The 24,726-nt window shown below is 39.4% G+C and overlaps 1 protein-coding gene across 2 annotated transcripts in view; it reads left to right on the top strand.

Annotated features, from left to right (window-relative positions):
• NGLY1 (N-glycanase 1) overlaps positions 1-24,726 on the top strand; it is a 26,752-nt gene extending 2,026 nt beyond the window's left edge. The window contains exons 2-12 of one of the 2 annotated variants that reach the window (XM_042474988.1): positions 2,971-3,085; positions 4,418-4,636; positions 7,055-7,217; positions 8,252-8,471; positions 10,001-10,122; positions 13,351-13,496; positions 13,726-13,836; positions 17,826-17,990; positions 20,506-20,691; positions 22,046-22,223; positions 24,020-24,726. In XM_042474988.1, the coding sequence (XP_042330922.1) occupies positions 2,971-3,085; positions 4,418-4,636; positions 7,055-7,217; positions 8,252-8,471; positions 10,001-10,122; positions 13,351-13,496; positions 13,726-13,836; positions 17,826-17,990; positions 20,506-20,691; positions 22,046-22,223; positions 24,020-24,192 (1,798 nt within the window). In that variant the 3' untranslated portion in view covers positions 24,193-24,726. The remainder of the gene's footprint in view (positions 1-2,970; positions 3,086-4,417; positions 4,637-7,054; positions 7,218-8,251; positions 8,472-10,000; positions 10,123-13,350; positions 13,497-13,725; positions 13,837-17,825; positions 17,991-20,505; positions 20,692-22,045; positions 22,224-24,019) is intronic. The other variant, XM_042474989.1, reaches the window with a different exon arrangement.

The following is a 24,726-nucleotide window of genomic DNA, read 5'->3' as shown; positions in this document are numbered from 1 at the left end:
TAACCCAGCAACATAAGCAGTTCAAAGAGCAAAGGATTTAAACCTGTACTAATTATTGCAGCTAATTTAAAATAATATTCTTTATTTTTAGAAGAGGAATTTTGGGGTTGTGCCTCTCACAGATATGATAGATAGCTCCATTCAACCATACAGCAGGGGTCGGCAACCTACCTCCCGCAGGCTGCATGCCAGCCCGCCGAGGCCTAGGGACCGGCCCAGCCCGGCCCCAGCTGAGATTGCCACCAGGGCCTTTGGCCTCCGGCGCAGGCACACGAGGCCTTGCGCGTGGGGCAAATGGCAGGCAAGGGGGGCAAGGAGGAGCAAGTGGGGGCAGGGGGGCAAGGAGGAGCAAGTGGGGGCAAGTGGCAGGCAAGGGGGGAGCAAGTGGGGCCCAGGCGGGGGGCAATTGTCTATAGAAGCCTCAGAAACATGCAATTATATTAACATTTTTTTAAATCAGCAGATTTTTTTGCATGTCCTCCATTTTTCAAATTAAAAAAGTGTCCTCCATTTTAAATTTTTGTCCTATATTTGTCCTGGTTAATTAATTAATTAATTTTTAATTAATTAATTAATTAATTAATTATTTTTGGCTTCGCCCCCCCGAGTTGTCTGAGGGACAGCAACCCAGCCCCCGGGTCAAAAAGGTTGCCTACCCCTGACATACAGGCTACTATAAGAAGTCTCTGTAACATGCATGCTTAGAGGTCATTCTGTTGCTGAAAGTATGGCCCTATACAGACAGCCAAAATAAAGCTGCTTCGGGTTACTTTGGAGGTATGCTGTTTACGGGATTCATGTGTCTTAAGAGTCCGGAAGCTGCACCAAAGCTGTGCACAAGTCCTTAGGACTGGATTGTGGCTTTGGTGCTGCTTCCGGGCTCTTAGTATACATGTATTATTTTAACAGCATACCTCCAAAGTGACTCAAAGCAGCTTTATTTTGGCCTGTCTGTAAGGGGCCATACTTTAGCAAAATGCTGTTGGAATTTGATTCTGGCAGTTAAGGTTTAACTTTGGCTGTTGATTAAGTTTGAAGGGCAAACTCCCATTTCATGAATGGGTTGACTAATGATGGATGGAATTGCACTCCCCCGGAAACCTCAACTTCATAGCTTAGGTACACTCTTGGATTCATCCTTTAGTCCTGGGTCTTGGTGGTGGCTGGGAATGGATTTGCACAGTGAAAGCTAGTAGACCAGTTGCACCCATTCCTAGGCTGCATCTGCACTGCCAAAATAATCCATCTTGACACCACTTTAACTGCCATGCTATAAAGTACTGGGAGTTGTAGTTTGTGGCACCAGAGCTCTCTGACATAGAAGGCTAAATGTCTCACAAAACTGCAAATCCCAGAATTCCATAGTATTGAACCATGGGAGTTAAAGTGGTGTCAAACTGGATTATTTCTGGTAGAATTCAAAGATATAGCCATGTTTGCAAATGCATCTGAGGAAGTAGACTTTAGTCGACGAAAGCTCACGCTGCCAACTTCTTTTTTTAAGTTAGGCCTGTTACAGACAGCCAAAATAAAGCTGCTTCGAGACACAGTGGAGGTATGGTGTTTCAATGATGTATGCGTCCTAAGCGTCTAGAATTGCACCAAAGCCACGCTCCAGCCCTAAGGACTGGAGCATGGCTTTGGTGTGGCTTCTGACTCTTCAGCGCATGCATCATTGAAACACCATACCTCCACTGTGTCTCGAAGCAGCTTTATTTTGGCTGTCTGTAACAGGCCTTAGTCTCAAAAGGTGCTACAAAATCTCACTACATCTGGATTATTTTACAGTGTGGATGCAGCCCTTGAGATGTCAGATCTGGCCATGGTGAACATGTTTTCATTATACGCTGTCTGGATTACTGCAAGGTACTGTACATGGGACTGCCTTTGGAAACCGTAGCAGATCCAAAATGCTGCCAGCAACTGCTTCCGTTACAGGAAACCAAGATCTTTGCTCTTGAAATACCTTCCATGGCTAGTAGGCACAGTTCAGTGTGCTGGATATGACCTGTAAACCTGTATATGGTTTGGGTCCAGACTATCTGAAAGGCCATATTACCCAGTACACTATTAGTCTGTTTGCGTTTTAGCTTAGGGAAGGACTTTCTCTTGGTCCCACCATCATTACAGGCTCATTTAGTGAGGACATGAGAGAAAACCTTCTTAGTACCTGTTTCAAGGCTGTGGAATTCCTTTCCACAGGATGGTACATTGGCCTTGTTTGTGTCCTCCTCTCCCTACTCACAGGCAAAGGTATTTTTTTGTTTTTCCAAGCCTTTATTATTATTATATTGCCTTTCAAATGTTTGTTTTGTCTGTTTTAACATTTGTAATACCCATTGTTTTAATTCTATTTTGTTTTCACTTATATTGTGATCTGCCTTGGGTCTCATTTTGGGAGAAAGCTGGAATATGAAAAAATAAATTAATAATGACCTTGATATACAAGCAGATTTGCATGGATAGAGATGATTCTTCAGCTAACCAACTCTCAAGTTGTTCAGCATTTTGAATCGAGTCTGAATGATAACTGTCAGTCAGCACAACTGGCACAAAATTGATTATATTTTTATAATTCCTGTTCCTCACCAGCAGCTGCGTGGCTGAATCCTTGAGCATCATCCTATAATTGATCAGTCATGGATGGCTTCCAGCACGCCATTGTATTCATGCATTTTAACAGTAACTTTTTAAGCTGTGAAGATGTTTACCCGGCTGGTTCCATAAAGGCTTCAAAAGCTCTTTATTACCTTAACATACCACATGAATAATAAATAGTATCTGAGAATTGTAAAATCCACATTGGTATTAATGTGAACATCCAAATTGTCAAACTAGGATAAGCAGAAACCTATAAGTGGTTATGTTGTTGAAACATGAGAGCAGTATTCTTGGTTTCTACGTTGATAAAATTCCATTATCTAAGTAATATCTTTAAACAGTGTTCTATTTTTCTTTTAAATCAATCAGACACCCAAATGAAGAAAAGTACCGGTGTATTAGGATTGGAAGTAAGGCATTTTCCACCGGTTTGCTACCTGTCAGAGGGGCTGTTGAATGTCTATTTGAAATGGGTTTTGAAGAGGTGAGTGCATTTAAAAGGAATTTCTCCCATAAAATGCTATCCCATCAGCCCCCTTTATTTTTTTGAGTTACAGTTCATCCTTGTACAACTGGTTTTCTCTGTTTCTCCATTGAGACTGTTTCTGCCCAAATAATGCAGTTACAGTGGGCCTTTGCTATTCGCTGGGGTTTGGTTTCAGCATCCTCCATGGATAGCAAAATCCATGGATGCTTCAGTCCCATTATATATAATGGCATAGTAAAATTCTGCCTCTTACATAAAATGGCAAAATTCAGATTTGCTTATTGGAATTTATATATTTTGGGGAACATTTTCAAGCTGTGGATGCTTGAATCTGTGAATAAAAAAATCAGTGGATATGGAGGGCCAACTGTATTTTGTTCACTACAAAATTTGCTGCTTCTATTTTCAATCTTTGTTATCCAACAATATATAGTAAATGCCAAGACACACATGTTTAGTAGTATATGGTGCAGCAGTTTGCATCTCTGTCTCTCATTCATGATGAAATTATTAACAATTTTGCTCATGCAAATCTGTTGCTTGTAGAACAATTATGCTGCAAAGGCATCAATCCTGTATGCACCTACCTGAGTGCAGGATTGATTAAACATAATGGTTTTTCTGAATAAACATGAATAAGATAATTCTGTAGACTTCATAAATATACAAACTGGTATAATTTCTGTGGTTGGTTATAAATGCTGCATTTTATATTGTGAAAGCAATAAAATAAGGTTTAGGTTTGATAAGAGAGTATTACACATATTGGAATGTTCCCCTGGTAGAGAAGCTACTAAAACTCCCCATCAATTCAACACTTATTGAAACTATACATCTCTACTCCTGTGTTAAAATATAAGACATTAGTTAGAAAAGAGAAATCGTTACTTGGTTGAGTTTTGTGTTACTGTCAGTGTTAATAAATTAACCAGAATATAGCTTAGAAGTTTTAATTTAAGGGTTATGTTCCTATCTCTTTGGACAAATAAGTCCCATTGATATCTGTAGGGAAAAAGACCCCTCTGGCATAGATATCAATCTGAGTAAATGTTTAAAATGTTGTGTCATTCAAAGAACTCATGGGATTACCATGGGTGAGTCACAGTCTCCTCACCAAACCTGCTTCACAGAGGTTTTATGAGGATAATGGACTATCCCTATTTACGTTGTCTTTTGTTCTCAAAGGAAGAATATAGTTCTCTCAGACACTGCTGAAGCTTTCTTTCTTTCTTAAGGAATTATAGTTCAATTCTGGTGTAAAGACTGTAATAGAGTTTGAACGATTATATCTTAATACAGGAGAGTTTACTTTTGTAACTATAATTTCAGGGGGAAACTGATCCTGTTTTTCCAAAGGAAGCCTCTATTGAACAGCTGCGCAAAATTCGAGACCTAATTGCTGGGGAAAGATATAACCGATTACATGGATCAAATCAAAATGAAAGGTCTGGATCCTCTCAGAGGGTAGCAAACACACCACCCGTGGCATCTCAACCGTCAAAAACTGTGGGCTTCAATTTAAACCCAACTCCTCAGGCTGCTGTCATGGTAACCACTTCAGAACATCTAACAGAGAATAATGAGATGGGAAATTAAAGAATTAAATGTAGGCTAGAGGTGTAGCTTTAATTTGCTTACTAACTCCCATGCAAAATGTGGAAGGTTATATTGTGCTAGAATCCAGTCTTTGAATGGATTCTGTATTCATAACCAATTTCCATTGCATGTATTCAGATATGCAGTGTGAAAATAAAATTGTAGTGATTTTAGGGCTGCGTCGCATGATATGCTTTAAATGTACATACATATACAGGAATAACTTTTATGCAGGAGAAAACATGATGTTTCCTTGTATAGATTGTCATGTGTAACGTGAGTGTTTTATTGAATGTACCTACTATGGACCCTTGGTATCTGTTGGGGTTTGGTTCCAGGACCCCCCGTGGATACCAAATTCCATGGATGCTCAAGTATCCATTAAATACAGTGGTGTAGGGTCCATAATTATTTTACGTTCAGCATTTTGTCTAGAAATTTTAGTCAGAAATTGACCCCAAAAACTGAGTCAGCTTATCCATGGGTCAGTGTAAGGGTCAGTGTAAGTGCTGTACTTAATTCTTATCAAAAAAGAAACCATCCCTGGTGAAAGCCAAGAGTGTAATTTGTCCTGGAAGCACTGACCCCCTTCTTCTATCTCATCCATCCAACCTTTAGTGTGACCTTTTGCTTTATCCTTTACATCCTTTCTTACAAGCCCCTAAATTTTATCCGTGACTTATCCATGGGTCATATCAAAATCCAAAACTTTGGCCCCCAGACCTGTACTTGATTTATACATGATGCCGACTTAAAGTCAAGTATACACGATATGCTGCCTTTATTTAATGTACATAATTATAAGTTGAGAAATTTTAGTCAAAATATTTTACCCTGAAAACCTGGATCGACTTATCCATGGATCAATACTTGCCCATCCAGCTCAGAGGAGCAGGAAAGAAGAATCTGAAGTTGCCAAAAGGCCTTAGAGGCCCTGCTGATGGAATCCTGGCATTTTCCCCACTAAAATTGCTTCCTTGAGCAATGCTCTCAGGACATACTATAGATTTATTAGAAAGGGAGACGGAGAATAAGAACGATTCCACAAGTTTGTATTAGAACATAACAAAGTTAAGCCACATTCTTAAGAGGCCTTAGTGAAGCAGTGGAAGAAAGGGGGAAATGTGGTACTTAATTATTCTTCCCACTTGGAGATGCTGTAAAATCCAGTTTCAGACAGTTTGTCACTCTGTTTAGTCTGAAGTTATAAAATGGAGCAACTCTGTTTCACTTTCTCTTCCAACTAAAATAGGCTCATATACCAGGAAAGTGCAGTTGGCCCAGTTCCAGACACACAACACCAGTAGCCTCACAATTTCCAGTAAGCACAGAGACTGGGATTTTAAAAGACCTGCTTCCCAATGATTCCTTAGTTCTCAAAACCTTCTGAAGTTCTCTCAGGCTGTCTCAACTAGAAAGCCTAGCATAGAGGTAGGAACTGTTCAGCTGTCCAGATGTTGTTGAACTGCAGCTCCCTTCAGCCTAAGTGAGCATAGCAGATTGTGAGGAATGCTAAATGATGTTATTCAGCAATATCTTTAGGGCCACATAATTCCACTTCTTGGCTCACAGGTTTCCCTTTGTGATTCCCAAAGTGAGGAATCATGTCTTATACTATATGGAAGCAAGTGCTTCAGTGTCTCATTTGTCTTAAGTGTCTCATGTGTGATGGTATGTTGATTACCTGGGTAGTTGACAGTGATTGTCCATTCCAGCAGACCTAAAAATGCAATTGTGTTTTGTTTGATTTAGATCTGGCCCTGCTGTTTTAAATTTGTCTTAAACTTCATCCCTGTAGGAGTCAACATTTCTGAACTCATAGCTTTTAACCTCTCATTACGCACACCAGATGTATTTATACATGCACCTTGAAATATGTTTTTAGATCAAGGTTTGGTTTATAGAGTCTCAAAATAAGTGAAAAATAAACATAAGTTATGGTCAGGAAGAGCGCAGATGCCAGGTCTACAGATGTACTTACTAGAAACATTTCTCTTTCCTCATAAGAGAGTTCTCCCTCCTCCCGAAACCATGCACTGTTTTTGAACTATAGGAAATGCTTGTGTTTGTGTGGCTTGACTTTATTTCTTTTATTGAAACTTGTGCAGAAGACACTTTGAATAGTTTGTATCCATCACGTGTCTGTGAACATACTTCCATAGAGCATTTAAAATGGTCTTCCCTCACCTGTCACCCTCTGGATGTCTTGAACTACAAGCCCCATGCTGTCTGGGGATTATGGGGATATTAGTCCTGTGTGTCTGGAGAATGGCAGTTGGCAGAGGGCTGATTTACAAGAATTAAAGATCAGAGGATGCTAGAAAATCTGCCTGTAACAACTGAAACAAGCCACTCTTCCCCCCATTTTAGACAACTGAATCACTTTTCCTGAAGACACTTCAATCAAACTTTATGCATATAATGATATATGAGAACCCTGCTTTACAAAAGAAAGCATTGGCCTGTATACCAATCCAAGAACTGAGAAAGAAAGCTCGAGAAAAACTCATACAAGTGAAAGAAGTAGACAGAGGTAATATTTTAATACAGTTTGGAAATGTGTATATTAAGCAAGTCATGTAAATGAGACATAAGAGTAAGCATTTCAGAAGTTACAAAGTATAGGTATTTATTAAATTTTATAGGCTTTTTACAACAAAAATAAATCTTTAAAAAGGAAACAAAGTAAAATCATGCAGCTCTCAGAAGTACTATTTTGACATTGGCTTTCTTTCAAAGAAGGTCTTGACCACCATGATGTTGATTATGCATATGGCTAACATGATCCTATATAGTATGGTAGCTCTTGTCACTGATACAGAGATAGATCTCACAGAGTAAATACACTTCTTAATTTTTAAAGTAGATGTTAGAAATAACACACTAGAATTGGAGTGGACTGTGATTGTTATCATTTATTTCTTTAGCAATATCATTGTACATGGCACTTTACAAATAAAAGAGCAGCAAAACAGTTCCCTGCTCTCTTACAATCTAAGACTGTTCTTACCAGCACTTCACTCAGGCTGGCCACTATTGTGTCACCCCATATTCATCTCCAGGTAAATAAACCTGATTAACACATGGAGTAATCAGAACTTCAAAACCTTACTGTTTTGGACTACAACCTCAAAAATATAATTGTCCTGTATTTGTGCATTCTTACCTACTATGCATCATATGTATGCAGGAGGGCTCTGTCCTCCTTCATATAGGCCAGTACTATCAACTCTCAATGGCTCACTGGGATTTTAGGCAGAACTCTCCTAGCCCTAGATGAGATCTCATGGTCACCTCATATTTAAATACTAACCATGCCTGACCCCAATTTGCTTCTGGTCAGAAAAGATTGGTATGTTCAGAATAGTATGAAGTAATAAATGGTTTCAGGATGGTATAGTGTTCTAGGTGGTATGGTATATTCTGTTGATTATAGTGTAGTCATATTTTCACCAATTGAGTGCAAATCACTTCTGTTTCAGTTCTGTATTGTTTGTGTAAGTATATAGGGTCTATTTTAATGTGATTTTAGAAATTCTGTTTCAACTGCTCTTTTAATTTTCCCAGGTTCCCTTGTAGATGAAAATGATATTCTGCTGCTGGAACTACTGAACTGGTTTAAATGTGATTTTTTTGAGTGGGTAAATAACCTTTCATGTAGCAAGTGTGGGGGCCCAACAGAATCTAAAGATAATTTGTCACCTAACGATGATGATCTGAGATGGGATGCAAGTAGGGTAGAAAATCACTTCTGCGATCAATGTCAGTTTAGCAACAGATTTCCAAGGTGAGTGTAGTGCATATGTGCTTTACTAGTTTGGCTTATATTTTAAACAGTGGTTGGATTCAGATTCAGTCCTCTTTAGTGTAGGCTAAATGAGCTCAATAAGGTTTAAGTTAGGAATGTTTAAGAAGTCACATTTATTTCTGCAAAGCTATATGTAAGTATGTCTGAATCTGCACTCAAGCCTTAGTGTTTTGCACATTATTAGAAAGTTAGGCCCATTATAGATGGTCCTAAAAGTGCGCACTCTGCGCGTGCTAGGGTTAGGAAGCGGTGGCGCTTCCGCACACCCCCAACCCTAGCACGTGCGGAGTGCACACAAAATGGTGGCGCCCGTTCCACACGTCCGCTGCCATGACTACGTCACGACTGCGCTGCCTCCAAACGAGGCGGCGCGGTTGTGACGTAGTGGGGCCGCACAAGGGTGCTTAGTGCGCGCTTTCCATGGCCCTGGAAAGAGCACCGTTTCGGAGCTCCTTCCAAGTTTGCATCGCTGGGCACAGCCTTTAGATGGCTGCATCCAGTGACGCAGAGGAGCAAGGGGCCAAGCGGCCCCTTTCTCCTCCTCCCCGTCGCCGCCGGGTGTCCTTGGGGCCCCAAGGACACCCCTTTCCAGGCCACGGGGAAGCCGCCTTTTGCCGCTTCCTCGTGGCCTGGAAAGCGGCGGGTCGGGGCCTCAGAGGCTGCAGGTCTGGCAGCTGAGGCCCCGATACACCGGGGAAAGGGCCGGTTACAGGCCACCCCAAAGGGGTGGTCTGTAACACGCCTTAATTTATTTATTTGTATCTTGACTGAAATAAATTGAACCTCAATCTATAAGATATGAGATTGATTTTTCCCTAGAGGCACTATCAAAAAATTAAGTTAGGCTCGTGTTTAGGTTTTGTTGTCAGATAGTATAGAAAAACCAATTGGTCTATTTTCTGTATCTATTATATAATTACCACATTGCCATTGAGGAAGAAAACCTATATATGTTTAAAACCGCTGTCTTCATCAAAACAGTAATTGATTCAGCAGTTAGCACACAATCTGAGACTGAGCCCTGGTACTATGAGTAAATTTGAAATACAAAAATATCAGTGCTGTGTGTATTTCCTGTTGGATGTATTTTCAGCAAGAATCAAAGGATAGGATTTCATTGGTACAAAGCTAATCTGTTTGACAAGAAGTAGAGGCTGAGATTTAAAGTGCAGGCTACCTCATTGAAGTCTGGATCTGCCTCTTATTTATTTAATCTGTTACCTTTCTACCAATGCACTGCAGTTTAAAAGAACAGTTTACAATTTGATAACTGCCATGCAGTTTAATAGATAAAAGACATGAAGAAAACAAGTAGACAAATTTAAGAACTATGACCACTGAATGGGAGAATTGTTGGAGGAAATGGTCCAATTAGCATAATTTAATATTTTCCCTCTTATAAGTTTCCCAGATGTGACAATTAAAGAATGACCTGTAAGATAATGGTGTGGGGATGGGGGATAGTACTGACTGAATAACATATTCTGTATATACATATATGTGCACAGGTACAATAATCCTGAGAAACTCTTGGAAACAAGACGCGGGCGCTGTGGAGAATGGGCCAACTGCTTTACTCTCTGCTGTAGAGCTGTAGGATTTGAAGCAAGATATGTCTGGGATGCAACAGGTATAATTGCTTTAGTAGCATTTTTACTAATCCTAGTGCTGCACCCTTTTCTTGTAGGCACAAAGCAGATGGTCGATAAAGAGTGGCCTGTGGCCAATCCAGCGGCAGTTGTGCTGGGACTGCAGCAACTGCACAGCTTGCTTTCAGATAGTGCCACAGTCCCACTACCAGGAGCCAGATTATCTCTGCTCTTTTTGGGGCCAGTTTTTAGCCCCCTAGCATGGCCTTGGTGCCGCTTCCAGCCACTTTGGGGGCATGTGTCATCTAAACACCTTTATTTAGGTGTTAAGATGACACACCTAAATTTATTCGGGCCATAGGCTATAAAACAGTATTGCTGAAGCTCCAATTTAAAATAGTAGAACTATTCCAAGATTGTTTTTAAGTACAGTGTGCCCGCGCCATATGCGGGCGTGCCATACGCGGCCTTGAGCATATGCGCTCAAGCCGCGGGGTGTGCGCGGGGCGGAAGGGGCGGCGCGTTCCATTCAATTGAATGGGCGCGCGCTCCCGTTGCAACCCAAGCGCGCCCGCGCTGCCGCGCACGAGCCCCATTGTTTCCAATGGGGCTCGAGCATAGGCGGAATTCGCCTTACGCGGAGGGATCCGGAACGGATCCACCACATAAGGCGAGGACGGACTGTAGTTGTAGTTTTGCCTAGTCATTTAATTAAAATCAGATCAACAATGCAGTCTTATGCATGTCTATTCAGAAAAGTATGCCATTAGTCAGGATTGCAGATTAAATCAGCAAATACTTGTCTGATCCCTACAATTTCCATTTATAATCGAGTAAAATTGTATTTTAGTTTTATTTGATTTACATGTGAGGCCTGTGGAAGATGCTTATTCAGGCCCGTTCCGCACGGGCCTTTGCGGCGCCCCCGTCACATGCTAGGGGTTGGCTGAGGACCTAGCGTCCATACCGGCCTCACCCCTAGCACGTGACGGGGGCGTAAAAAAAGGCCGTGCCCTATACACACAGGTGTGGCCATTTTTATGTGCCGGATGCTTAGTATCCGCACGTAGCGTCGCAAAAATGACACGTTGAGTGCGCCATTGGTGCCTTGTCACATCATTTCCGCGATGCCAGAAGTAGTGCCATTTTGGCGCTTCTTTTTAGCTGCGCCGGGAAGCCTCGCGGTTTGGCCGCTGGGGCTTCTCGGTGCAGCTAATGATGGCGCAGGCAGAGTGCCGCTTTTCGGCGCTCTGTAACACACCTCAGTAAACAACTTTTTTTTAAAAAAAAAACCCTTTATGTTCCAGTTTTCTTGCTTTTGACTAGTACCACGAATTTTTTGTATATCCCTGGATTCAGACATTCATGGCTTGAAAATATTTTTTAAAATTATAAATTCCAAATAGCAAACTTTAATTTTGCCATTTGATATAAGGGACACCATTTTGCTATGTCATTGTATTTAATGGGACTTAAGCATCCACGGATTTTGCTGTCCATGGGGGATCCTAGAACCAAACCCCAGTGGGTAATAAAGACCCACTGTATACAGAAACAATATTTATTTCAGTAATCCATGTGTCCAGATTCTTTCGTTAGGTCAGTTTTGATACAGATATTTTTGTGCAGTACTAGAAAATATAGTGCTCAAGTATGTCCCACTAAAACAACAACAACAGTGAATCAGAGTAGTATCCCTTTTGAAGGTGATGTAGTTATACAGTGGTACCTCGGGTTACGAAATTAATTCGTTCCGCGGCTAATTTCGTAACCCGAAAAACCTTCGTAACCTGAATTGCCATAGGCGCTAATGGAAAAAAAGCCGCGGCTGCGCCGCAGCTCCATTGAAAATAGCGCCGAGGTTTTTTCGTAACCCGAAAAAACCTTCGTAAGCCGAAACAATAAATCCCTATGGGATTTTTTCGTATCCCGAAAAATTCGTAAGCTGGGTAATTCGTATCCCGGGGTACCACTGTATCTGTTTTGAAGATATTTTGTATTTCTTTTCCTACTTGTTCTTGTTGCGATATATCGTCTCCCCATGTATCAAGGAGTGGAAAAAAAATTGGGACCTTGCCCAAGGAAATCTTGACTCGAAGCTCATGCTACAGTCTGTGAAACACAGCAGAATGTGGGGGGTGGGAGGTGGGGGAGATCTTTTCCAAGCACTGCATTTGGATCTGGGACCAGGAAAGATTACAACTCTTTGTATCCCAGCAGTTCAGTGCTGGAAGAGAATTGATAGAGGTTTGCTTTACCTTTTCATTTGTCTGGCTGAGAGCACCCATTAACTGGAGAGGCAGCTTGTGCACCTGTGCCTGCCCACTAGTGTGGACCTGCAGTCAGAGGCATAGACTGGTTGTGCTCATCCTGGTTGCCACATTCTGAACTGAGTGGAGTTTTTGAGTATTCAGAGGCAGACCTCCACAGAAAGCATTTCAGTAACCCTCGATTTTTATTTATTCATAATAATATTTATATCCCACCTTACATCGGTAGTTCTCAGGGTAATTTTCAGGCAATTAAAATAGCTTTAAAAATTAACAGTGTAAGATAATTAATCAGAACCTAAACAAAGCTTAAATCGACATACACTGTTGTATTACCATGACCGGATCTGCATTTGCAGGAGTAGATATGCTGAAAATAGTCTTTTCTTGGGAAGAATGGTTGCAACTGTGGCTGACATTAGGAACATATATCCAAATTAATTGCACAGGTATGAGACAGTAGCTTTCATACAACCTCTCCCTAATGATAAGAGAGCTAATCACAGACAGAAGATGTTGCGACATGCAGACTGCACCAGCTTCTACGTGCTATTTTCAGAAATGCAGACTGGTTTTTCAAAACTAGGACAGTGCGCACACACCCTCAGCCTATTCAAGACTTTAGGATTGTGGGAATTGCAAGTATCTCTTGTAAATCACCTTTCACGGCACAAGTGAAAGAAGATGGGTATATGAAAATACCCAGTGATATTCTGGGGCTTCTTAAAACAATCTTAAAATGTATTTGTAATCTAAACCCTTATATCCTTGCTCTTTAAAAGTGTAAGCAGATGTGGGATAACAGACAGATGCATATGTGGGAGGTCTGCATGCAACAAAAATGTACTCTCACACCTTGATGATGTGAAATAGGAGTGGGCACACATTTAAATAAATAAACAAATACAATAAAAGTGGGGTGATTTAATTTCAGCTTCCTAACATAGAGGGGATTGCTTTCCTACATTGGCTGCTTTCCTTTAATTTCCTCTCCCACAGATCATGTCTGGACTGAAGTTTATTCATCATCTCAGCAGAGGTGGCTTCATTGTGATCCTTGTGAAAATGTGTGTGATAAACCCCTGCTCTATGAAATTGGATGGGGCAAAAACCTTTCCTACATTATTGCGTTTTCTAAAGATGAGGTAGGAGATGCAAAGTATATTGGAATAAAAACAGTACTCTTGTGTAGAAATACCTTTGCTTTTAAATAGTGCGTGCTTTATCATTTTAAAGCAGTTTGATAGAGCCATAGCAAGGAAGAATCAATCTTTGAACTGCAATAGTTCCAGCGTTAATAGTGCTTGAAATTCAAAGCTGCTACCTATAAAGCTTCATGCTTGTTTTAAATCTTAAGCACTGCATACTTTTCAGGTTGTTGATGTCACCTGGCGTTACTCTTGTAAACACGAAGAACTGTGCTCTAGAAGAACACAAGTCAATGAAGCACTGCTACAAGAAACTATCAATAATCTCAACAAAGTGGTATGTAGTTCTGTCTTGGCTGATTGATTAAAATTATGCAAATATTGAAACTAAACTTTCTTGAACTGACTGTAAGTGCAATGTCAAAGTTTTATAGAAAAAGAATTGTCACTGAAAATAAGTATATAATTTTAGTCATTTTTCACCCAGGAAAATGACTTGTATATAAATGATAAAACCACTGCTAGAAAGAAAGGGAAAAAATGACCAGACTGGCTGGAGTATTCTGAAAAATGTACTAAAAAAAGATAACTTTTTCAATCTCTGGATGTAGCCTGAATGTATTAGATGCTGCTTCCAGCCCTATTTGTCCCCATAAATTAAACAAATAATTTGTATTGTTGAGTCATAAACAAAATACCAAAATGAGATGAAGCTTCTGTTAAAAAATGTTTATTTTCTTCATTTTCTGAAGAACTACAAGGCATACAGCAAAAGCACTATATGTTCTTTATATGACTAGATTCGTTGAAGGCTGTAATAATTGGAACTGAGTTTGACTTGTCATTGATCTGGCTTTAGTCAAGTCTTTGAGTTAAAAATCTGCTGCTGTGTAATGCTTTGTAGACAAAAGCATCCATCACTAGAATCTAACCTTTTCATGTACTAGATTATTATGCTCTGTCTTAATCACAGTATTGGGACTAATATTACCAGCATAATCAATCATGTCGACCAAAATTATTAACCTAGCCATTAGGCTTTCTTTATTTGTATTTTTCATTAGTGTTGAGATTGGGGAGCGGGTTCTAACTGACTAAAAATCAGAGTTGGAATACAGGCATAATTCAGTTAAAGCCTGTATTACAAAAGTGTTTTTATATCCACCCAGCCATGTTTCTTCCATGTCTTCTGTGTAGACAAACTTTTTTAAGCAGCATTGGCATTGGTAGGATGGTGACAGAGGGCTGGAGAAACAGAGTTGGTTTTGGGATACAGTGTTTGTTGTTGGGTTGCACTGTAGGCAGCAGACAATGCAATAGAGCTTGAACTGGGAAGCAAAAGGATTCTACTTTAGTTGATCCTACATAGCTGTGTGTGCTTCCCTATATCAGGAAAGATAAAGAGCAGCTGCCTCCTTATTGAGTGTGTCTCAATAGCAAAACAAAGAGAAAAAGGGAAAACAGATAAGGCTTTCTCATTGGCTATCCCCAGCGCACTAAAGATCTATAAGTTAGGCTAGCAAAATAGAAATCATAGGAAAAGTGGAAGGTGGTGAAAGAAAGAAAAAATCATCCTTAGACACATTAGGGAAGAAACTTTCAAATGGTTTTTAGAAGGCCCAAAATGATTTTATTTATTTATGCAAGTATTACCTGACATAGGTGTTTCCTTACACATGTGCATATTGTTAATTTTGGGGGAAATGTTTGTTGAAATCTTTTTTTATGGTCCAAGAAAATATCCCTATTCTCTCCATGTTCTCTTTGCCAAATTATCTTTTATAGAAATAATCCCCAAGAACACTTTCTTAACATAGGCCCCATACAGGCAGGCCAAAATAAAGCTGCTTTGGGTCACTTTGTAGGTATGCTATTTAAATGATGCATGTGTACTAAGAGTCTGGAAGCCGTGGTAAAGCCATGATCCAATCCTAAGGACTGGAGCACAGCTTTGGTGCAGCTTCCGGACTCTTAGTACGCATGCATCATTTAAACACCATATGTCCAAAGTGACCCAAAGCAGCTTTATTTTGGCCTGTCTGTATGGGGCCATACTTAGCAGCATAAATCCAAAAGTTAATTTTCCAGATTAACTATAAACCTACAGTACTGGTGAAAAATGTTGGATCTGAGTCTGAATGTAGACTGCAGTCCTATATAGACTTGCCTAGAAGAGAATCTCATTTAATTCAATGAGGCATACACATTCTGAATAAGTATATAGAATTGGACAGATTAACCATGATTAACATAAAAATCATTGGTCATCATCCTGGCTGTTATTTGTCACATTAATTGCATTGGGTCTACTCAAAGCATAACTAAGTCTCGATCCAACTGAATGTGAAAAGATTACAGCCTGCTTTATTTGTCTTTTTATTCAAGCTATTAATTCATTTTGACACACTTGCTTGGACAACCTTGTTAAATTAGGCTGAGGTACATTTGAGAGTCCTGATGAGAAATCTGTACTCAGGACAAGGACTACAGTCAGAACAGAATAGGGAAAAACAGAATGGTTCTCAGATGGCAAAGGGGTCAGGCAAGGCAGCAATCTATCACCCTATCGATTCAAGTTGTACACAGAAAATACCGTATGAAGAGCAGGCTTGGACTCAGGAGAAGGAGGAGTGAAGATAGGAGAGAGGAACATCAATCAAAGATACGCACATGACACGAACTTGGAACAGTTACTAAGTTAATGAAGAAAGTGCAACGGCAGGCTTACTGGTGAACTTACAGAAAACAAAAATAATGACCACAGAGGACCTACATAAATTCAACCTAGATAAAGAGGAAATCAAAATAGTTAAATGTGAAATCGAAGGCTTTCTTGGCCGGCATCCATAGTTTTTTATGGGTTTTTTGGGCTATGTGACCATGTACTAGCAGAGTTTCTTTCTGATGTTTCGCCAGTATCTGTGGCTGGCATCTTTAGAGAATGCTTGCTTGGAAAAAGTGTGTATATATATGCTGTGTGAGCCTGGGAATGCAGGAATGATTTGCATGTGTATTGTTCTGTGCTGATGGCAGGCCTCAGGATGGGAGGCTAATGCAAAAGATGATTAATGTCTGCTAATTGGTGATCATTATCTGCTGGGAAAGCCCCTGACTCTGAGTGGTTTCCCATTTGCATTTGCTGAGTCCTTATTTTGCTATTCCTCAGGACTGGTAGCCAAATTTTTTTCACTTTAAGGGTTTCTTCTTTCCGATTGAAATTATCCAGATGTTTGTGGATTTCAGTGGCTTCCCTGTGCATCCGGACATGGTAGTGGTTGGCATGGTCCAGAATTTCAGTGTTTTCAAACAGTATTTTATGCCCAGGATGGTTTGTGGCATGTTCTGCTACTGCTGATTTTTCTGGCTGGCCCAGTCTGCAGTGTCTCTCATGTTCCTTGATTCTTGTTTGCACAAGCATTCTCTGAAGATACCAGCCACAGATGCTGGTGAAACATCAGGAAGAATCTCTTCTAGAACATGGCCACATAGCCCCAAAAACCCACAAAAAATAGTTAAAGTCTTTCTATACCTCAGATCAAACATTAATCAGAATGGAAACTGCAATCAAGAAATAAGAAGAAGACTAGTAATGGGAAGTACGGCCATGAAGGAACTAGACAAGATCCGAAAGTGTAAAGGTATAAAACTGAGCACTAAAGCTGGAATAATTCGAGCCATTGTATTCCCCATCACCATGTACTGGTGTAAGAGCTTGGACAGTGAAGAAAGACAAAAGAAAGAAAATAAACTTGTTTGAAATGTGGTGCTCGAGAAGACTGCTGAGAATACTGTGGACTACCCAAAAGACAAATAAATGGGTCCAAGAACAGATCAAACCTGAACTTCCCTGGAAGCAAAGATGGCGAAACAAGGTTGTCATACTTTGACCACGTCATGAGAAGGCAGGCTCATTAGAAAATATTATAATGCGAGGAAAGGTAGATGGAAGCACAAAGAGGAGAACACCATATGCCAAATTGGTAGACTCAATCAGAAAGACCACGGGCTTGACCCTTCAAGACCTAAGCAGAGTGGTTGAGGTTAGAGAGGCTTGGAGATGTCTCATTCCAATGTCACCATGAATCAAGGCCTACTTGAGGGCAGTTAACAAGAACAATTACGTAATAAAGTAAGAGATCTTAATACAATTTTTTGTTACAGTTATTTTTATTGCTGCACTGGAGAATAGAAATACATCTGAAAATAAAGGTGCAGTTCAGTACTCAATTTAATGAGAGTAAGATACTTTGCTCTCATGGAACTGTCCTTTTTAGTAGACATGAACAGAATTATAATTTTGTTAACCACTGCTTTCTCTAATGACAGAGACAGCAATCTTTGACTAAAAGAAGACAAGGGGAGCTGCTAGAGAGAATCATTGTGGAACTTGTTGAGTTTATTTCTCCTAAAACTCCTAAGCCAGGAGAACTTGGAGGAAGGATTTCTGGATCAACAGCTTGGAGAATTGCCAGGGGTGAAATTGCTTCAGAGGTATTTAACAAATTTATTAGTGACTATTTCAGAATTCTTAAGGTTTGAACAGATGGCACGTGATTGCATGGGCTGAGGCCACACTCTCCTGGCTCTGGTGCTCACCTGGATTAGTCCCTGGGTCAGTGCAGGGCGGATGGGTGTTCACACACCTGCCCCCACACCAACCCAGGACTTGGGGCTGGTCCAAGAAGCCCCACCATGGCATCCCATCTGACACACAAATGGGTTGCCTGGCTGGAGACATCCCATTTCTGAGTCAGATGGGGCATCTGGGAGGCTTCTTGGATAGATCACATGGGGTGACTGGGAGGCATCTTAGATGGTTCACATGCCAACCAGGTAAGGAGTCTGGGAGGATGAGGACTCTGAACATCCTGGTTTTGCTGTGGGGTTTCTTAGAAACTCAGTGCAAAACCAGGGTTATTTTATCCCAGGATAAAGGTCCTTTACCCCAGGGTCAGACCGGATCCTCCAGATCCACATCTATACTGTGGGATCGAGCCCAATCCCACCACATGGGTTTTGGCCTGTGTCATTTAAACTAGATGATGCCAGGCCAGGGGGAAGCCAGTCCTCTTGGCTTGTGTGGACAACCCCTTAGTTTATGGTCTAGTTTTTATTTTTGGTTTTAGGGTCCAAACCATGTTTTGTTTTGTTTTTTTAAAAAGTAACCAGCTTTTAAATTGGTTTTTAGTAAACAGAGGGAATTATTTGTCATCTTCGGCCCACTCACTCTTACTGTCAATCCCAAATATAAAACCCGAACTTTTTCAGACTTCTTTACATGCATGTGCAGACATGCCACTGATGGAGTAGGCACAGGAATATACAAATAAACAGAAAACTACATGGGAAAGGATGTAAAGAAACTGAGGGACAGTGAATATATTAATAGTTAATGAAAAGCATTTGGAGTGCTCAACTGTATTAGCCTAATCCTCATATAATTCTTAAAAGGTAGGGCATATATTTAAGGCTTTGGTTTTCTTTTTGATCTGCCTTTCTCTTATAAAACATATTCTATCAGGAACGTGGTTGTGGAGTTCTACTTTTGCTAGATAATACAATTAGCCACAAGGGTTGCTCATAAAATCTATAATCTGTATCTGCCCTCTTCTGTTCCCTTCAAGTATGCTTAAATCCCATTGACATTAGTCTCAACTGACAGGCCCTCTTTTTTTCAGTATACTTGTAGCAATAAAAGTTTTGGCTGTTATTCCAAATCAAGAAGGATCAAAATAATAGTTGAATAGATCCAAATAATCAAAAACATAGTGAATAATGTAATACATGCCTTTCTGCCAAGGCACTTAACATTCCTTGCAATTTAATGGTAATGGCTTGCAAATTAACATATATAATGTGTTGGGGGAGGGGGGACAGGGAAGGAAGGCCAGGATAGGGTAGCATTTTTAGATTTTAAAAAAATGATAACGATTCCATGAAATCATCCCTGTTTAAGAACTTTAACATTCAAATTGCACAATGAACCATTTTGATAATAGATTTTTTCCCATTCTCTTGATTTCTTTATGAGGAGTGAGAAAAGTACAGGGGGGGAAATAGGGAAGATTCAGCTTTCCACATTAGAACAGGAATAAATGTGGAATGAACAGGAATAAAAAGAAGAGACATGATGGATGGGCTCAGACTCTGGAATAACCTTAGTCTTCACAACTGGTGCACACAAAGTCCTTGGCTTTCAGCACTCAGCTGTCACTTCATGTCATACAACTTGAAAACTCTACTTGGGTCCCGTTATTGAGTAAATTCATATGCAAATTTGTCTGGTAACTGCTTACAATACATGACAAAGAATTAGGTCATAATGCAATGTGGGAGGAGGAGTCAATGGCATTTTGGGATAGGTTCTATTGAATGGACGGACAGATTTGAAGAATGTTGCAGTGGGACTAAGGAAGAATGAACTAGAGATGGACAGTAGCAGTTGTACTTATACAAAACAAATGGGAAGGAAACGCAGAAAAGATAAAAATGAAAAAAGTGGTGAAGTCTAGAAGCTAAAAATCAGGCAGTATTGTGACAGGTGCCAAAGATTATTTTTGTCTTATAAGGTATGGGGGGCTTTCCCTTAGGTTTTAGAGTAAAATAGATAGTGTGAATGAGAAATATTATTTTAACAGAAATATTCTGGATTAATAGAAAGGAGGAAGCTATTATAGAAGAGATGGCAGAAACTCAAATAAAAACATGAATGAGATGGTTTTTTTTTTTTAAACAATAGTTGAACTGTTTTTGAAGAGGAAAAAACAAGATGATTTTCCAATATTTTTGTTGTGAAAAAAAGCCAAAGTTCAGTGTGGCATTACATTGGTGTTGTCTGCCATGTGTGGTAAATAAAAATGTATCTTAGCATGTGTAGAGAGAGGAAGAACCACAAGTAGGAAATTTTGCACACACATGTGGCAAATTTGTTTGTTATAAAGTATTAGCTAGATTGATTAACTATCTGCTGAAAATCTAATTTACAGTTCTGGTTTTGGTCATTTAGAGTAAAGAAGTTATTTTTACTCCAACTGTAAAAGAAAAGAACGCTAAGCTTCTTCACCTCAGATATAATATTGTGGAAGATTGTTACACACGAATTTCCAATAATAATGAAAAGATTGATGGTTGGGAGAAAGGCGTCTGGAAAATGGACTCTCTGTTGAGAAAGGTTGAATCAGACTGGGGAATGGTGAGTATCTTACCAAGGAAAGTCTTTTCACACTTTTTCACTGTAAATATAAGGAATACCATTAGGTTGCAAAGTTTTATTTTTGGCTCAGTATTTGTGTGTGGATTGTAATGCATGTACTCTGAGTTAGTAAAAATTAATGTCTAGCTTCAGGTAAGATTGCCAACTGACCAAAGTGAAATGAAGGCAAATTTTCTTTATAACAGGATGGTGAGTTTGCTACAGTTAACAAATATATATTCTGATATTAAGCCTTTAAATGTGAGATTTTGCTTTGAATGACTGGCCAACACGGGCTGCCTATAATATGTTTTAAAAGTGCGGTCTTTCAAAAAAATATTTTTTTTAATTGCACAGAAGGGTCTTTATATTATATTACACCTTCTCTCTTTGTCACACACAAGAAGTAAGTAATAAGTAAGGGAAAGAACCCAAAGCATGCCAGTCACCATGCATGTAAAGTCGTACCCAAGCCCATTTCCCTTTGTAAAGAGACTAAATAATGATTGGCACATATATTCTGAACCTAAGGCAAGATCAACAGATTACAAGTAAAAAAAGAAAGTGTATTCACCATTTGTTATGAACAGTAAAAAAAATAAACTAAAATGGTTGGCCTCATCTAGCATCATGATCTAGTTTCTTCTGCTTGCCCAACCCTTTGAAATACCACTGTATCCACTTTGATAACTGTATGTGTAGATCCCCATGCTGAGTCAGGTCCATACACACAGCCTTTGACAGATGATACTGCTTTATCACATCTAACTGCATCAACCACATTGTCAGGGCAAGGAATTAAATGCAGTTCTGTTTCATCCATACTCCAGTTAACTTTCACATCAGTGTTATTATTGGAGGATTTGTGTTCACCTCCTTGTTGCAGGCCCAGAGTTTTTATATTTGCAGTTTGATCTGTGGTTCCATGCATTAAAATATAAAAATACACTAACACAGAACAATAATTGTAATATGTCTGTTAAATGGGCCTCGAGTGATTCCATTATAAAGCCAGGATCACCTGTGAAAATTCTGCAAGGCATTATACCTGCAACACGTTTAAGGGTATGGTCCAGGTGACTTTTCCATCAACTGCTTCATGATTTTTAATACAGTTTCCTGGGAGTAATTGGATGAGATTACAGTCCAATCCCTGTATCTACAGGATTGTTAACTGGTTTTATTTTGCTGCATCTGGAAAAGGAGTCTCTCTAAGAGGTCTCTGCGATGGTCATCCTCTACCACTCACTGTTAACTGCATTTTCCGTTTATCCGTGGTAACCATGAAAACAGTTTACAAGACTGCAACTTTGTCGTGCTGTGCTTCATACACACATTTTTCGTTTCTAACTAGGTTTATTTAGCAAGAAAAGAAGGATCATTGCTGGGTTACATCAGCTGGAAATTTGAGTGTGGCTCAGTTGGTCTAAAAATAGAAAGCATTTCAGTCAGAACAAGCAGTCAGACATTTCAGAGTGGAAGCGTAAGGTGGATGCTGCGCTCTGGAAACACTGTAATCGATGTATACGGAGGCAAGTAGTGAAATTTCTATTTTTTAGTACAGTACATAGCTTCAAACAAAACAGAACACCTAAAATTAAAATAGATGTATCTGAATTCCATTTTTAATATTACTATTAATCCAAGCTTTTCTCACTCATTCTGTTAACAACCATGAATGGAAGCCATTAGTTCTGTTTTACATAACTGAGGCTGAAGAGTAATATTTGCCCATTCAACAACAAATCTGTGGTTCATCTTCATGCTAACCTTACGTTGCAGTCTTACATATGTTGGCTCAGAGGTAAGTCCCACTGTGTTCAGTGGGGTTTGTTTTTAGGTGAATGTGTACATTTCTGCATTGTAAGATTGCAATCCTGAATGCATTTGATAGTGGGACTTGCTTCTCAGTAATCATGGAATTGTGCTCTTAATGTGTACTTCACGGATTTAAAAAAAGAAGAATGTATATAATTCTCCATGCATACAGTATCCAAACTGGTGAATATGGATCTGTGAAACAGTGTAATTTGCTACCCATCCAAGCTGAACTATCAGCAATTTAACTGACTAGTCTTAAATCCAAAAGAAAATGTGGAAGGAATTGTTTCTATGGCTGGAATTCCACACACACACACACACACACACACACACACACACTAGAGCCTCACTGTGCACATCAAAAACCTGCTTCAGAGGATTGGCAATCCCTCTGAAGCTGGTTTTCAGTTCATGCAAGGTCTTTAGAGGGAAGGGAAGGGATAGTGCATGCTGGCACTATTGCAACAGTGTGATGATGAATTTCAGGTCATGGTTCCATTGACTGTAATTGGGGCTGAGATTAGGCTGCATCTGGTCATTTCCATTCCTTTTTTAGAAAAGTGTCTTGCTTCTTTTCAGGCTATTTAGAGGCAGAGCAAGCTATCTTACCAGTGAGAAAGTACCATGAATAACTAGCTAGCTAGCTATAGCTGAAACTGCAGCTGCTGATTTAGTAAATGGCTTTCCATCTTTTTTTTGTCTAACAGTACATGTAAAAACACAGTTCACTCCCTGTCATCCCAGAACCTTTTTTGACCCACTTCTTCATCCACTTCCTGGTGCAGAAACTTGCCTGTCCCTCAGGATGTATTGCCATTGTTTGCTTTCCTAATTTCCATTCTTCCCCTCAAATCTTTTGCATGATTGCACATCAATGTATCTTTGAGCTTCCTCTTTTAAATGGGCATGTTCTGCATTTTCCAAATTACTTTCTGTCATGGAGATTGTGGCAGCTAATCTAACCCATCTTCAGTCTGGAACAATTTGCCATAATAATGCTGCATATACACCAATGTCCAGATGTTTGCAATGCAGATCATATGTGTGTTAAATATGCCTGTGACCCAGTGAAAAACCCAAGAAAAAGGAAAGGACTAAAAAGCTGGTGGTCTGGGATGTACATTAGAACATGCTTCACAGATTTTTAATAAGTTTCATCATGTCTAGGAATCTTCCTTTAGCAGATAGTATTCTCCAGTCTGCTTTATGAATTGTAAATAAGTTCTGATAAAGGGCAAAACAAATATTATTATGAAAAAACAATTGCTTCCAATGGTTTTCATTATCTTCTTTGAGTGAATAGGATAAATCTAACATATGTCTTACTTAACTGAATTCACAAAAATGAATATTACTTGCTAATCACAATTAACTCAAACCTATTCATTTCAGAGAGTTTACTCTAGATAAACAAATGAAGTTATTCCAAGATTTTATATTGCTTTTGGTGGGTATACATAGTTTTAAAACAGGATTTATTCTGGTTTTTTTTTTTTCCTTTTTACAGATAAAAGCCTTCACTGTTATCCTGATATTTCCAATGTATCTGATGTTATCTTGGAAGCAGAACTAAGTGGAGGTGATGGTGATATTGCATGGCAACACACTCAGCTATTTAGGCAAAGTTTAAAGGAAAATGAAGATTGTTTTGAGGCTATTATAACATTCAGAGATCTCTGAAGATCTAACAAGATATTCATAGAAGACATCTGCATTAAGCAAAAGGTTCTGGTGCAAACTGTGTTTTTTAAAAAACATACAAACTCTTTTAGGAGGTCTTGCTCCAAACATTGTGTTATTCATACAGCTATTGAGAAGAAACAGATTTTATTAGTATAAAACATAAAGAAATTGTGGGATCTTATAATTATTTCCACTAAAATATGCACTACAAGCTTATTAAAGGAGAAACAGGTGCAGGATTTTGCATTCAGAAAGAAGGTAGAGTGCAGTCCTGTGGTCACTTATTTGGGAGTACATAGTACTGACTAAAATAGGATTTGATGAATAAAACCTTTAAGGACTTGGGCTGCATGTTACTTAAAGTTATGCTGGAAGAAATATTTTTAATTCTGAATGAAGAGTTTGGGAATTTGATTATTTTAAGAAGAATCAACCTCATGTCATGTTTAAGCTTTCTGTTTGCTCATAACTTTATAATATAAAATTTATTGCACTCATAATATTAAAATAAGGTGATGAAACCATGGAATA

The sequence above is a fragment of the Sceloporus undulatus genome, chromosome 6, assembly GCF_019175285.1.
Source record: "Sceloporus undulatus isolate JIND9_A2432 ecotype Alabama chromosome 6, SceUnd_v1.1, whole genome shotgun sequence".
Taxonomy (NCBI): domain Eukaryota; kingdom Metazoa; phylum Chordata; class Lepidosauria; order Squamata; family Phrynosomatidae; genus Sceloporus; species Sceloporus undulatus.
The sequence above is the reverse complement of the archived record's forward strand: the minus strand, read 5'-3'. Positions and strand labels throughout refer to the sequence as shown.